Raw genomic sequence first — 15,129 nt, 5'->3', positions numbered from 1 at the left:
TAGTGGCTCTCTCTATTAAGATATCTTTCATTGCTCTTCCACTTCATCCCTTCCCACCTAAGCCATCTTGTTCCCTCCTGTTCTCATCACCCCTCCCTTCCCCCTTGCCACTCCCCCAGTTTGTCCTTTAGATATCATCTAATTTCTCTTCCTATGGTGATCCATGTGTCCCTCTTAGGGTCCTCCTTGATACCTAGCTTTTCTGGAGCTGTGGACTTTAGTCTGGTTATCCCTTGCTTTACATCTAATATCCACTTATGAGTGAATACATAACATTGTATTTTGATTAGTTCACCTTTTCGTCAAGATTTAGATTTTAGGCAATATACACAGCCATTTAGCCATTACACACACAGCAATAGCAATCAAAGAAAAAGGTTATCAACTTGAGGGGGAATGGGAGGGTTGCGAGGGAGGGATGGAAGGGATGTGAGGAAGGGTAGATAAATTTTGCTTGTGGACTAGGGGCAGGGTGGTGGAAACCAGAAGGATCATATGTGAGGGCATGAAGGGAGCGACAGCTGGAATTGGGGAGCAAGGGGAGTGGTATGGAAGGAAACCTAGTGCAGTGGAAACTTGCTGGAATCTATGAAGGTGACCTTAGTGAGTCACCCGCCTAGTCATGGAGGATTCAGTATGAATTGGTCTTTTGTTGGATCCCACCCCCCATGGGGTCTTTGTAAATTGCTGGTCATGCAACAGGTACATCCTGTTTTCCACTCCAAGTGCATCCTGGTTTACTGCCCCAGGCTTGCCCCACTGACATCAACATCTAGCACAAGGAAAACATGATCTCTTCCACCTGGGGTTTTTCCACTGTGCTGTAAGGCTACTCCTTCTCTACAATAAAAGAGAGAGACCTCTCAGCACTTGTAATAAAGACATATACATGCAATCTCTTGCAATAAAGGCATACACATACATTCTCTTAGCACAAACAACTGGTACCTCATTTCCCGGTACCTCAGACTTGCTTTGATGCAGGAGCCACAGCTATCTTTTGTAGCCACGCAAGGTTTCCAGTGGTGGAATTTGATTGTATTTGGTTGAGTTGTTGGCCGAGAGGGTCCTGTGGAGATATCAAAACAACTCAAGCAGAAGGCCACTCTCTGAAACCTGAGAGTGGGGCAACTTTGAAGACAACTTTTATAAAACTCATTCCAGGTAGAGAGATCAAGCTGTGCCTGCTTAGAACCTTCATCCCTACATTCTATACTCTTTGACATGAGACTGAACGCAGTACCTACTGAAAAAGAAAGCTGGACACCAACTCAATTGGTAAGATTTATTATCATATGGGCTCACCAGAGACTGAAGTAGTAAGCATGAGGTCTGCATGGATCTGCACCACCAGATCCTTTGTTTGTATGTGAAGACTTAGTTTGGTGTTTTTGTGGGAGTGGCTTATCTATGACTCTTGTCTGTTCTTTATACTCCTTTACTCCTTTTGGGTTGCTTTGTCCAGCCTTGTAGTGTATCTTGTTTTGTCCCGTTTGGCTGTTGTTTCTTGGAGGTCTGCTTTTATCTAAAAAGGAAATTTATTTTCAATAAAAAATTTTTTAAAATACTCTAGAAAATTTTTAAGTTGTAGATTTTTAAATGACTTAGTTTCAGTTAAATTTCTTTCATCTTTCTGATATGACTTAATTTAGAAATAGAGTATTCAATAAACAATCAGATGTTAAGAAAATTTTAGGAATAAGAATTACATTACTCAATTCGAAATGGAATTATAAAAGGCACTGTGCATTGCTTTGATGTCAGAAGAAATGAGTAAAAATTGCAAGGATGTATTTGAATATATGATTCCAAATATAAAGACTATTTTTTAAAAATTACAGAAATTAAGGGCATAAAAGCTAAAAATAAAAGTGAACTACATAGAAAATGGTGTTCTTTGAAACAAAGTTTAAAAGAGATTCCCAGACTACTGATGAATTTTGAACTCCTAGGATTCTGATGACTTGATCCAGATCTCAGAGACTCTCAGTCCCTGAACAGCCTGACCTCAGCTATCTTCTCAAGGGAGTTCTCTTCTCTTCACAAAATCTTTATCTGGAGAAAGCTGTAAACCAGAACACTTGAGATGCCTGCCGCTATGGCAAACAGGCAACATTTGTCTTTCTTGATAAAGGAGCACAAGTCTTGTATATGTATTTGGCCCCTCACTTAAACATTTCAATGAAAGTGAGGCAGTCTGGTACAGTGGACCCAGAAGAGATACTGGAAGTTCTATCAGATGGTACTAGTTACAGGTGCAGCACAGGTAAAAGTGTCACCTTACTTTGTTCCAGTTGTCATTATGTTTGGGAAGGTCCCAGACAAGGCAGGGTACAGTCTTCTCTGATAAGGGCCTTAATAAATGCCTGGTGTCTAGAGCCATGATCTGTACTTGACATATTCATGTTGACTCTTAGTGACCTCTTGGATACACTTGGCATGGCTTTAAGAGCCCTTAGATATGACCTTGTACTATGGGCTCCAATATATGTGCTAATAAATGTTAATGAGTCATATTCTGAAAGGACTTAATGTTTTTCAGGTTGAGGATAGTTTGAGTGAGGAAGGGCCAATTTGAATCAAGTCTTCCACACATGTTCCAGGTTTCACAGTGCAATTCAGGAGACGCATAAGCTTATTCTTAAATGGTGTTTTATCTAAATAAGTATCGGTAATGGATTCTTAATTGATTCTTCCTTTTGCCACCTAACAAAATAGGTAATGTGTGGGTAGAATGATGATCTAACTGAACTTCTTGACTTTCAACTATACTGAATGGTGCAGACTCAGTTCATAATAATCCTTCTAGAATAATTAATTTTTGTCTGAATGATTAACAAAAATTTTATTTGCACTCAGATGTTAGAACCACAACTGTCCTCATGCACAATAATAATGAAAATTTATTCCCTCCTAGTGTGAATAAAGCCTTGCCATCAAGGCATTCCACTCAACTCCTCCTGTTGATAGTGTTACTACAGTCACAGCTCTTTACAGACAAAGAAATTAAAGCTCATGAAAATAATTTTTCCAAAGCCATCAGTAAGTGACATAGTACAGTTGTAAATGTGGGTTTTTCTGTACCCAAACAGTGTGACTATCCATGATAAATAAATGAATCCCTAATCACCAACAGTGGAGCAAAGAAATTTATGTGATATAAGTGGATAAGACAGAATGGATCAGAAAGACCTGGTAAGAGCATCTTTGAAAGCTTGAGTTCTTCAAGTAAATGCATGTTTATACTACTGTTGGGAAAGGTGTAATGGAGAATAAGTGTGGAGATGGTTTAGTTGTAGGGTCATCATCTATAAATGGTTAATGAATTCCAGAAATGTGGTGGCATTCTGTTTCTTAAGCCATGAATGCTAAATTTTGAAATCAATTAATATATTATTGGTGTGTATTTAAGAATGTAGGTATATACTGTTATTAGTTCTCATATAAAGGATATTATTGCTTTAGACACCAAATACGTGCAATCCTAGAATGAGAGTCAGTATAATGAATAGATTGAAAGGGAAATTGTCCCTTAATGACAGAAGAATAACAGATATGAATAAGAACACTTAGTACAAATAATGACTGCATCAGAAATACAAGGCAATTCATTCAAAACATAATGATGGCACAATAATCTTCTAAGATGTTTATTTTATGCTATAATAATGTGATTAAGAAGTAAGACAACCCAGTTTTAGGATATTTTTATTTTATTACTGAGTGAAAATAATTCCTATTCAAGTAAATTATATTATCTCTAAAATTCACTGCAAAATGTAAGACATTTTTAAAGCAAATCACATAATGTTATATGGCACTTACTGTGATGAGATATACATTTTATACATTTTTACTATGGAGAATTTAAAACAGATAATGGTATCATCTTGAGCATTAATAATCATAGAAAGATAGATAATAGGTAGATAGATAGATAGATAGATAGATAGATAGATAGATAGATACCCTAAAAGCAGAAGGGAATGTTGTTTTTAACAATATAGATGAGTTTAGAGTGCATTATGTTAAGGCACAAAAAATAAACACTGCATAACCTCCTTTTCAGTTAGCATGTAAAAATGAATTCATAGAAATAAAGACTAAAAATTATAAAATCATAAGCTTTCTACACTTTTCTCTTAACTGGAATTTGACTTATTAAAAAATGATATTTATGTATATATAAAACATGCATATTCATAGTTTTGCAGGTGCATATACCTAAATATTTAATGTCACTGTAAAGACATAATTTTTTTTCCTTAACTTAAATCTGGCACTGGTGCCCATTTCTAGTCCACTCGACTCCTTTCAACCCTTGACAGCTCACCTGATGCAAGACAGTTTCACTTTCCTGTCTAAAAATCCATACATGTTTGGTAATATGTGCTATGTTAGGTATGTTAGAGGGTATATTAACTACATATAATGACTGAATATTTATTTATTCATTTGCATCAATAATTAATCCATAAAAATTGCTGAAAGGTTCTGTTTATATAAAAATGTTTCCCTATTTCTTGGCATTTTGAGTTTACTCCTGTAGTGGAACAGTCATGAATAAAGCTGTCATGAACATCCTTGCGCTAATCTTTAGATGGACACGTCTTCTCTGTGCTTACCAATGATTTTAGAGATTAATGTCTTTATGAAATGATGGATATGGGATAATGATAAACTTAGAAGATACCATATTTTCTAGCTCCAACTTTGTACTTTCCATTTTACTGAGTCTATCTGAGCCCTATTGTTCCATCATCCAAAATCTTGCTGCTATGATTTTCAATTTCAGGCATCATGTGCTCATTGTCAATTACAGATGCCTAGTTATTTAATTAATTTTTAATACATTTATGTATTTCCCTTCAAAATGCCAATTTAAGCCAATTTTTCCCCCTTACATTTAAAATTGTTTGAAAACATACTTACATGTTCTAAACAAAAATTGGTCTTTGTTGAGAAGTAGAGGTAGGGATCATGACTATTTATTCCCATTATATACCTTCTACATTCACAGTTTTACTAGCAAACTTCTGTTTGGGGTTGTGAGCCTAGCCTTTAACAACTAATCCATCTCTCCATCCCAACTAGCAAACTTCTAAACTTGGTGAGATAAAATAGATTACTCTTATAGCTATTGCATCGTCTGTCCTAAGAAGTGCATGGTAAAATTTATTTTCCTATGTTGAGTCTAAAAACATTTGATTTTTTAAAAAGATTTATTTTCTTGTTATTTTTAAAGTCTATTTTCCCTTAAAAATATTGATATATTTCAGATGTGCAAGTCATAAGTTTGGAAGAATAGTATGTTTGACTTGAGATTTTACTCTTTTAAATATAATAAAATTAGTTTTGCAATGATACATGTTTACTAAATTATTATATTAATTTTTTTCTGTTTTGTTGTTTTTGAAACAGGGGTTTTTGGTGTAACAGCTCTGGCTGTCCTGGAACTCTCTTTATTCCCCAGGCTGCCCTTGAACTCACTGAGATCTGCCTGCCTCTGCTTCCCAAGTGCTAGGATTAAAGGTGTGTGCCACTCTGGCTGGCTAATTTCTTTGTAAAAATCAAGTTGCATGTAACTCTGTATTTCTTTCTGATTTTTCTAGTCTCCTTGTTCACTGTGCAGGTGTCACTTTTTCTTCAGTCTTTATTCTTTTAATAACCTTGATATCTTTTAATGCAAAATACTATACTCTGAAACTTTTAATGGTAAATTTAGACTACATCTATTATTACCAAATAAATTTCAGTTTTATGGTGTTGGTTGGAACTGTTCCCAATTTATTAACATTCTAGGAAGCATTTGCAACTTAATATAGTTTAGTACACAAATTATGGCTACACCCCCCCACATACTTCTTATGTTTTTTTCTCATAGTACATAATTTTTAGTGCTTATTGCCAAAGAGTTTATGTTTTGGGTTTTATGATTGTTGAAATTTTAAACATAATTTTAATTTTTGTTGATAACTATAAAGAGTACAAATATTTATACATTACTAATTGATATCTTAAATTATTGGTTACAAATATTTACTAAAAGTTTATTCCTTATCCTTCTTTTCAGTACTGTGGATGGAGCCTAGAGTCTTGTGGATTGTTGTCAAATATTCTACCAATGAATTCTATTCCTGGCTCAGATCTATTAATAGTTTAATGTTCATGCATGAATATAATATGCTTGGATCCAATCCAACCTATATCTCCCCTCCAGTTCTTCCCCTATTGTATAATTTTCCTCACATTTTCATGTTCTCTTTCTTCTCTTTCTCATTTTTAAATTTAATGCTTACTGAAATCATTTAGTATTGTATGTGTGTGCAGATTTTATTCTGTGACATATTCTCACCAAGTTGCTCTGCCTGGCCTTGAACTCACTGTGGAGCCCAGCAGACCTTGAAAGTGGGATCCTCCTGCCCCATCATCCTGCAGAGCTGAGATTACATCCCTGTGCCACCAGGATTGCTGTCTTTTTTCTTGGTGTGCTAAACATGAAGAAACCCAAAAATGTATATTGACAGAATTGATGAAATTCATATTCTTAGTTTCTTATGAATCCTATAAGAACATATTTCTGTGTTTCAGCATTTAGTATAATATTATCTTAGATTTTATTCATTTCCAGACTAAACTAAATTTTTTCAAAATGATCAAAAACAGAAAACAAATTTTTGGTGGTCCTAGGCAAGCAATCCTGCACTGAGCTAACCTTGGCAAAGATCCTTAATTTAGCTACATACATTTCTTCCTCCGTTATAACCATTATATTTTGCATTAATTATTTATGTCATAAACACATAAATTTACTCTATCAAAATAGGAAAATACTAATAACTGATTCATCATTGTTTCACTAAAATGCAGGTGTGAGAACAGTATTATTTTAGCAAATAAAGAAAGAGGCTACACCTAAATATCAGGGACTCTGATGACAGAGTTGTAATTTCTTCCCATTTTAATTGCCCCTCTTCTTTTGTCTAGAATTTTGGGTGGTTCTCTTAAATATGCTGAATCCCAGGTACCTTGAATGTGTTAAAAAGGAATTAACTACTAAGAGTTTACTTAGTATGTCATCATATGTACTAATAAACAACATTCATTTATTTTCTTGTTTCTTCCCAGAAATACTGAAGAACGATTGTAGATAATCTCCTAAGATCCCCAGAAGGATGTCCCCTATCAATAACACTGCTTCACACCCCTCTGCCTTCCTTCTGCTGGGCATTCCTGGCCTGGAAGCTTTTCACATCTGGATAGCTTTCCCTTTCTTTGTGCTTTACCTGATAGCACTTGTAGGGAATTTTATAATCCTCTGTGTGATCAAGAGTGAGCAGAGTCTTCATCAGCCCATGTTCTACTTCCTTGCCCTCCTCTCTTTCATCGATCTTGGCCTCTCCACTTCTACCATTCCCAAGATGCTGGGTATCTTCTGGTTCAGCCTTAAAGGGATAAGCTTTGAAAGTTGCCTCATCCAAATGTTCTTCATCCATACCTACACAGGCATGGAATCTGTTGTACTCCTGGCTATGGCAATTGACCGTTTTATTGCCATCTGTTACCCACTTAGATATTCCTCTATTCTCACCAATAAGGTGGTAGCTATCATGGCTTCTGTTGTAGTAGGGAGGCCTGTCCTTCTTGTCACTCCTTTCTGCCCACTCCTTAAGCGACTGCCCTTTTGCGGACACTACATTATTCCTCATACCTACTGTGAACACATGGGAATAGCTCGTCTAGCTTGTGCCAGCATAAGGATAAACATCATCTATGGCTTATTTACCATTGCTGCTCTGATCTTGGATTTAATTCTCATTGCTCTCTCCTACATTTGGATCCTAAAGGCTGTTTTTCACCTTCCTTCTAGGGATGCCAGACACAAAGCCCTTAGTACATGTGGTTCTCATGTCTGTGTCATTTTGGCCTTTTATACACCAGCATTTTTCTCTTTTATGACCCATCGATTTGGTAGAAATATTCCTCGCTACATTCACATCCTTTTGGCCAATCTCTATGTGGTTGTCCCTCCATGTTTAAATCCGGTTATTTATGGAGTGAGAACGAAACAAATTAGAGAGGGTGTCATGAAAATATTTGTAAAGAAAGAGTAACTCAAATATTGGAGGTTCATGAACATTGTCAGGCTGCTTCTCAGCATGTATCTTTTTCAGTGTTCTTCAACTGACAATTTGATCAAGGGGCATTCAGACACTTCAGTCATAATCATGGAGTTCTCACTCAATGTTTCTCTTACAAAATGTCTCTTACTTTGACTTTAAAAGTTTCTTACCTTTCTTGAAAATGAGAGTTAGAGAACATATAGGAATGAAGTCCAAGTTAAATGTGTAAAAAGATTCTCTAATGTGTGTAAAATGGCATTTACTATGTCAGTAGCTGAAACTACACACATGGTTTAAAAAATATTTGATGAACACATATCTTAAAAATTTGACTCATTAATCAATTTTTTGAGTGAAACACTTTAAGTATCCACTTATCTTCCAGTATTACTATTATTTATATGATTCCACTTAATTTCATATAGTTATTGCAGCCCTCATGATACTTAATCCTCATATCTGAGTCACATTTATTTTCTGCTATAGGTGCTGCTATAGTAACAAAATTAGAAAAGCAGTTTATATCAAAATAAAATGAGACAACAAAGCACTTCATAAAATTTTAAAGACAAAGTTTTTAAAATTTAAAGTTAATATGACATTATGCTCTAGGTAGCATTTATCTCACAAATGCAAAGGAATGTCTTTGAATTTTAAATCCAATGGATATATCTTGCTGTGTGACCAAAAAGATTGTTGGAAAATTATTAGGTTCCCTCTGATTAAAAGTTCCTCATAAAAATTTAAGAGAACATGAAAGAAATGGGACGATTATCTCAACTGGATGAGAGGCACATCAGAATCTAAAGGCTTTCTTCGCATTTCTCATTGATCCAGACTTGTAGAATTAGCATCCTAATTTATTTTCAGAATATTTTATGGTATTATGAAATATTTCTTCATTTTCTTCCCTTCCTGTTTCACTCTTAACTTCACTGCAATGCTAAGAATGCATTGCAAAAAATGTTTATATCCTTCTAAATGCAACCTAATTCTTTCAGTGAAGATTTCGTACTTTTGTAGTATTTCTTAGTCAGGGTAAATTAGGATGTTGATCATGTAGACAGAGATATCTGAATGCTAGAAGCATAGTCTTGTGGTCCTACATAATTAGGAGGCTGAGGCAGAGAGAATTTAAATCTTCTCTACATTCTAGAGTGAGTTCAAGCCAGCAGCTTGGACTCTGAAGACCATGACTCACAATTACATATATAAAATTTTAAGTCATAGATACATGTATATATATGGCTTAAGATGTAGCTTAGTGGTAGAGTAAATGTGCAATATTTCCTATTCTAGAAGAGATTTATTCATTTTACATTCTTTATATGGATGCTCTACTTGCATGCATGTATCTGTAACATATGTACTCCTGTTTGATACCCTAGAATTTGGGATATGGATGATTATAAGCTACCTTATGGGTACTGAGAACTGAATCCATGTCCTCTGTAAGAGCCACTAGTAGGCTTAGTCACTGAGCCATCTCTGCAGCCCCTACAACTTAAAATTAATACATCATGATTGTCTAGAACTTTTATTAATGGGCCAAATCTTTAGAAGTTTATTTTATTTATTATGTGTAGAATGAATAATGCTTAAATGCTGTTTGTGCATTAATGAATAATTTCCATTTAACTCTGAATTGGTTCTCCTAATGCATCTATGGCAGTACTACAAATTATATTACAATTATATTATCATTCAAGTAGCATATTATCTGTATAATTTTGCCTCCCTTCCCTTGTAAATGCAATCCTCCAACTTGAAATTCTGTATTATACTTTTTACTCAATGAACACCCAATTTTGTTTTCAGGACCCAAATGAAATCTAGGACAAAATGTATCATTGGTAAATTTCAGTCATATGTAAAGTTTCACAGAGTGGTGGGAGCAAGAGAATAACCTATAATTGAGAGGAAGGACTTTCTGGGTGCTGGGAAGTTTCAGCATCATCTTTTGGGTAATGGATCCTCTTAGTGAACATATCCTATATTACATTAAGATTGTTACACTGAGGTGGTTAGGTTTACTTTAGTGCTATTATATATGATCTTCTGTAAAAGTTAAGATAGTTATCTTACTATGGAATCTCACTCTTATTTGTCTTAACTAAATACAAATTAATGGAATTATTGGAAGACAATGTAAATATGCGTTTATTTGTTTAGAAAATTTCAGCAGAGAGAAAAATGAAAACATTAATATGGCACTTGAAAAATAGAATATGAGCATGAATTTTATGTCAATAATTTAGCTATTAAGGACAAGAGGAAATATTTTTAGAATATTTTTGTGGAAATGATAAAATTATGTTAACATTTATATTCATGTATGAGAAATAAAAGAGACTAAATGCAAAATTTATAGAAAATTGATGAGTCCTAATTTCAAGCAATTAAATGAGATAAAGGAACTAAAGCAGAAGCTAAACCTGAATGAATAATAAAATCTTAGATCAACTTCAAAGAAAGGAAGAGAAAAAAGTAGAACAAAATTGACAACTGTCAGTTTGGTTACTTCTTTACAGACAGAATTACTTTTGTGTGTATGAGTCTTTACAAATGATTGTGGAGCTGATCCCATCCAAGGGTAGAGAGTGTCAGAAATCGAATCATATTCTGAGGGGAGTACAGTTTCTGAGAAGATACTTTGTGAAATATTTGGTCAACCGTGTAGCTTCATCATCATTATGTTAGTTGATATTGCCTGAAGTCTGACAGAGAAAAGGCAGGTTGTCTTTTTTCTTTTTCTTTTTTGTAATTAGTGTGTTATTTGTACTATCTGACAAAAGAGTGACTTACTAAACTTAGCTTTTTAAATGTCTTCCCGATATTGACAATGAAATGCATAATGGTAAATGATATATGGAACTTCCTACCTTGGGATTTGCGGAGATCCCTAATGAAACTGTGTGTGTGTGTGTGTGTGTGTGTGTGTGTGTGTGTGTGTGTGTGTGTGTGTACTAACTCTTAATGGCAAACAAACAATATCAGGGAAAGGGAAGTTCTATGTGAAGAATTCAAATAAAGGTGTTTCAGAACTACGAGTATTGGAGAAAAATGCATTAGATTCAGGCTTGGTTGCTGAGATCAACTGCCCCATCTCTTGAGAGGAAGAAGCAAAAGGACTATAAATTCAAGGTCTTCCTCAAACTAGAGGCCACCCTGTCTAACTTGAGACTGGCTCAGAAAACAAATCAACCAACCAACTAACACAACAGGAAAGAAGATGCACTGGTATTAGTATGCTTCATTTGATCTTGACCAACCATTTAGCTCATTGTCTCTAAGTGCACATTTGTAAGTAGATGTTGACTAAAAGCCAATTCAGATTCTTCATTTGGATAACACAGAGAACTTGTCTCTGGGGTCATTTTGTTTTATGCTGTGTGTAGTTAAGAGGACTAAAAAGTAGCTGTAGTAAGGGCAGTGGCACATTAAAAAAATCAGTGTCCTTAAAAATAGGTCAATGACAAATTTTCTGATGTTTCAATAGTGAGAACTTATAAAACCTTTGTGTGGAAAAAGTAGATTTTCATTGTATTAGAAAGTAAAATTATGAGCTATGTTTTACTGTAGTAGTTGAGTTCTTTCTTGACATTTACAGAATTTGATTGCCAGTATATAAAACACAAATTCATATAGGCACATATGTACCAGTGAAAATTACTACAAAATGTTGCCCAACAGAACTGGCATTCATTAAATAGTTGGTTGAAGTTGATAGCAGGCAATACTGGTGCATTTATAAAAATAGTTCATACTCATCTACTTTTGCTCTAGGGATTGCCAGATAACGGGATAGAAAAGACATTTAGCTTTGATAGCTACATACTAAGAAATCTCTGGCAGGGCGTTGGTGGCACACGCCTTTAATCCCAGCACTTGGGATGCAGAGGCAGGTGGATTTCTGTGAGTTCTAGACCAACCTGGTCTACAGAGCAAGTGCCAGGATAGGCTCCAAAGCTGCACAGAGAAACCTGTCTTGAAAAACTGGAAAAAAGAAAGAAATCTCTGTTGCTTATGTTTACTTGACCTTACTGTTACAGTTCTCAGGAACACCATGTTATGATATGATGTATGACAAGATAGTTCCTACTTCTTTTGCAAAGGAGACTACTTTTAATTTAAAAATATCAGTGAACTTCCAATATGTGTGTTCTGGTCCTGACGGTTTGCTTTGGGAAAACAAAGGTAAGATTCAAAGAGAATAAGAACTGTCTTGTGGAATTAGAAGGACAAGGATGTTCTTAGCTCATGTTGTAGTAGAAAGTACAATGGCTCTTCTATCAACATATAACTGTGATGGAACTTAGCAGTGATATAACCAACATATGCCAGCCCATGCTTCAGCCCTCTCAAGTATGTTTTTCTCTCTACAGAGTTTAAAGTGGGAGTAAAAATATAATTAAAAAGTTTCAAGAATACTTTGTTCAGTTGTTTTTTTCTACGTTTTATTTGTTTGTATTACTTTTTCATAAAATTGCAGTGATTTAAATTAATGCACGTTTGAAATGTTTTCTTTTATTTTTTGAGTATAATTACATCATTTCTCCCTTTTCTTTCCTCCTTCTGAACACACCCATATACTTCTACATACATTCCTTTTAAAATTCACACAAGCAACATTATGCAGGCTAAACAGATTGTGTTTATGTATTTAGGAATAATGCACCTTTTAGTTATGTTAATTACATAATATGCTATTCTGCTTATGGTCCCAAAGTAGATAATGACAACTTCCCTGTCTATGGTCAATAGGATTCCAATTAACTCTACAACTCTGTAATATTTTGAAAATGAAAAGGCAGTATTTCAGGGTAATCTGTTAATTCTCTGTGAGAAATCTCGACAAGTTGTATTATGAAGGAAATATAATAAAGATGAAGCAAGAATGCACCATAAACATTTAATATCTGAACCATTTGCCAAGAAAAATTTTCTTTCAGGGCAAAGAACATCCCAGATTCCATTAATCTTCTTACCTCTTTTGAGTAGCATTAATATTCACTCTGTTTTCTTTCAGTAGACATTGATTACATGTTTGTAATTGTGTTGTTTCAGAATTGTAAGGTTAATCAGCTTGAAATCCTACTATCTTTTGTAGGAACTGAGTTTCTGGAAAATGAGGTACCCGAGTACCTTCCATTAAGTTTCTATGTGATTCTAAAACCCAGAAAGGATAAGTAAGCATTTTAATTTAATTAAGAGATAGGCACTTTTAAAGTATAGTGCATGGAATTCTAAAATGTAAAATAAATAAAAGCTTACATATATTTAGTTTAAGAATTGTTCCAAATACTGATCTGTTGGAAAGACTATTTCACTAAACATATGAGAGGAAAGGGAAGTATTGTCAATATATAGATGATGAAGCTGGAAAACAGGTTTAAGCAAATTTTGTAAATAGAATGTAGGCATCAAGTACCAGTGGCAAGATCCTATTAGTGATTAATTTTCCAAGCCCTTGTTTTAAGCACTCATTGAAAACAAGGTGCATACAGTGGGAGAAGCATGAAATATTTTTTGGCTTTAAGCTCTTAGGCAATTAGTGAATGAAAAAAGAAGCTTCTACAGTTTCTGGCACATCAAATCATAAGTGTCATAAACAGCATAGAATTATTTCAGCATTTCTTCCACCCCATTTTCCCCCAATACCATATACAAATAACAAACTTAAATGGTTTTCACATTGTTTACATAACTGATACTTATGGCTCTTTTGACCACAGTCCATTCACTGATGGTGTTGTAAGGTAAGAAACAGCAGCTCAGTGCTCCTCCATCCCCTATTTACGAAAGAATTTATGCTCCAAATTATTTTTGTTCTTTCATAAATGAACATAATATAAACATGAAGCCTGTGCTTAACTAAGAGAGTCCACATAACTGCCATGCAGGGAGGAAAAGAAACTGCTCTCCACTGATATTTCATAACATCTTCCCTTATGAGTGTCCTGATGTGAATAGATGAAAAATCCTTCGTGGAAGATATTTGTATCCAGAAAGACTGGAGGAAATTCTAAATATTTTTAAATAGACTGATTAATAAAACTGTGATTAAAGGAATGGAAAATATTTAAAATAATGAAATCCCCCCAAATAAATGTGCACTATTTTCAAAGATCTTCAAGAAACTTTGTTTTTTATTTTAAATTATGTTTTCAATCCATATTCTATTATTTTTTCACTTGATTCCAACAAGAATAATACTCAAATTCCATAGCATTTCCCACAAAAGTTTGCAATGAGTAAACTATTTTCCTCATTTCATGTACATTTAAATACAGTTCCATTATTTATCTACCGTGTTCTAATAAACTTTCACAAGTCTCTCAAAACAATGGTATAAACAGTTTGTACAGCTTATCATGTGATTAAAAAATTGAAGTCAAAATTCCTAATGCTTTATAACAGCTAGGCATGTGTTTGATGACACCAACAAGAATACCAAAGCCAGTTAGGAGGCTCCTGAAGCTCTAATGGGAACAGCAATGCCTTGGGCTCACACGCCTGACATGCCTCAGAGCTATTGCAAGGGATGAATGTAAACTGGAAAAAAGGAACACCTTGTTCCTCAACCATCCATAAAACAGCCCCATCCATCCATAACTGACCTATGTTACTGTTTCCGGCACTGACAGCAGAAATTTCATGTAAGAAAAAATGCCTTATTCCCTCCTAGAATGAAAATCATAAAGGAAAATAAAGATATTATTTTTTGAGTAGGGTACACACTGACCTGAGTTATGTGCTTCCTGCTTTTCTGCAGAGCCATGGTCTTCAGTACCTCAATTGGGACTTGACACTAGATCACTGAGAACTAACCACCAGTCACTAGCAGCAGTGAGCCACCTAAAGTCTGAAGTGTACCTTGCATTGGACAGCTTGGAAAGTTCCAGTAATATCCATATAATCTTAAAAGTTTAAACTATAGCATACTTGTGACAATTTACGTTTCATTATCTGTAGTCTGATGGTAGGAGATCCAAACTCTGGTTCT

General features: G+C 34.7%; 1 protein-coding gene across 1 annotated transcript; it reads left to right on the top strand.

Annotated features, from left to right (window-relative positions):
* Positions 1-7,169: 7,169 nt before the first annotated feature.
* Positions 7,170-8,114, top strand: LOC101833761 (olfactory receptor 52E4-like). The gene has a single exon (XM_005074089.2). The coding sequence runs from the start codon at positions 7,176-7,178 to the stop codon at positions 8,112-8,114; it is 939 nt and encodes a 312-aa protein (XP_005074146.1). The 5' UTR covers positions 7,170-7,175.
* The last annotated feature ends 7,015 nt before the right edge of the window (positions 8,115-15,129 follow it).

The sequence above is a fragment of the Mesocricetus auratus genome, unplaced genomic scaffold (assembly GCF_017639785.1).
Source record: "Mesocricetus auratus isolate SY011 unplaced genomic scaffold, BCM_Maur_2.0 Super-Scaffold_4256, whole genome shotgun sequence".
Classification (NCBI taxonomy): domain Eukaryota; kingdom Metazoa; phylum Chordata; class Mammalia; order Rodentia; family Cricetidae; genus Mesocricetus; species Mesocricetus auratus.
This window is presented reverse-complemented; position numbering and strand designations above follow the sequence as displayed.

Excerpts from the sequence above, each read along its gene's own strand:
- LOC101833761 (XM_005074089.2), top strand. The coding sequence starts at position 7,176 with ATGTCCCCTATCAATAACACTGCTTCACACCCCTCTGCCTTCCTTCTG.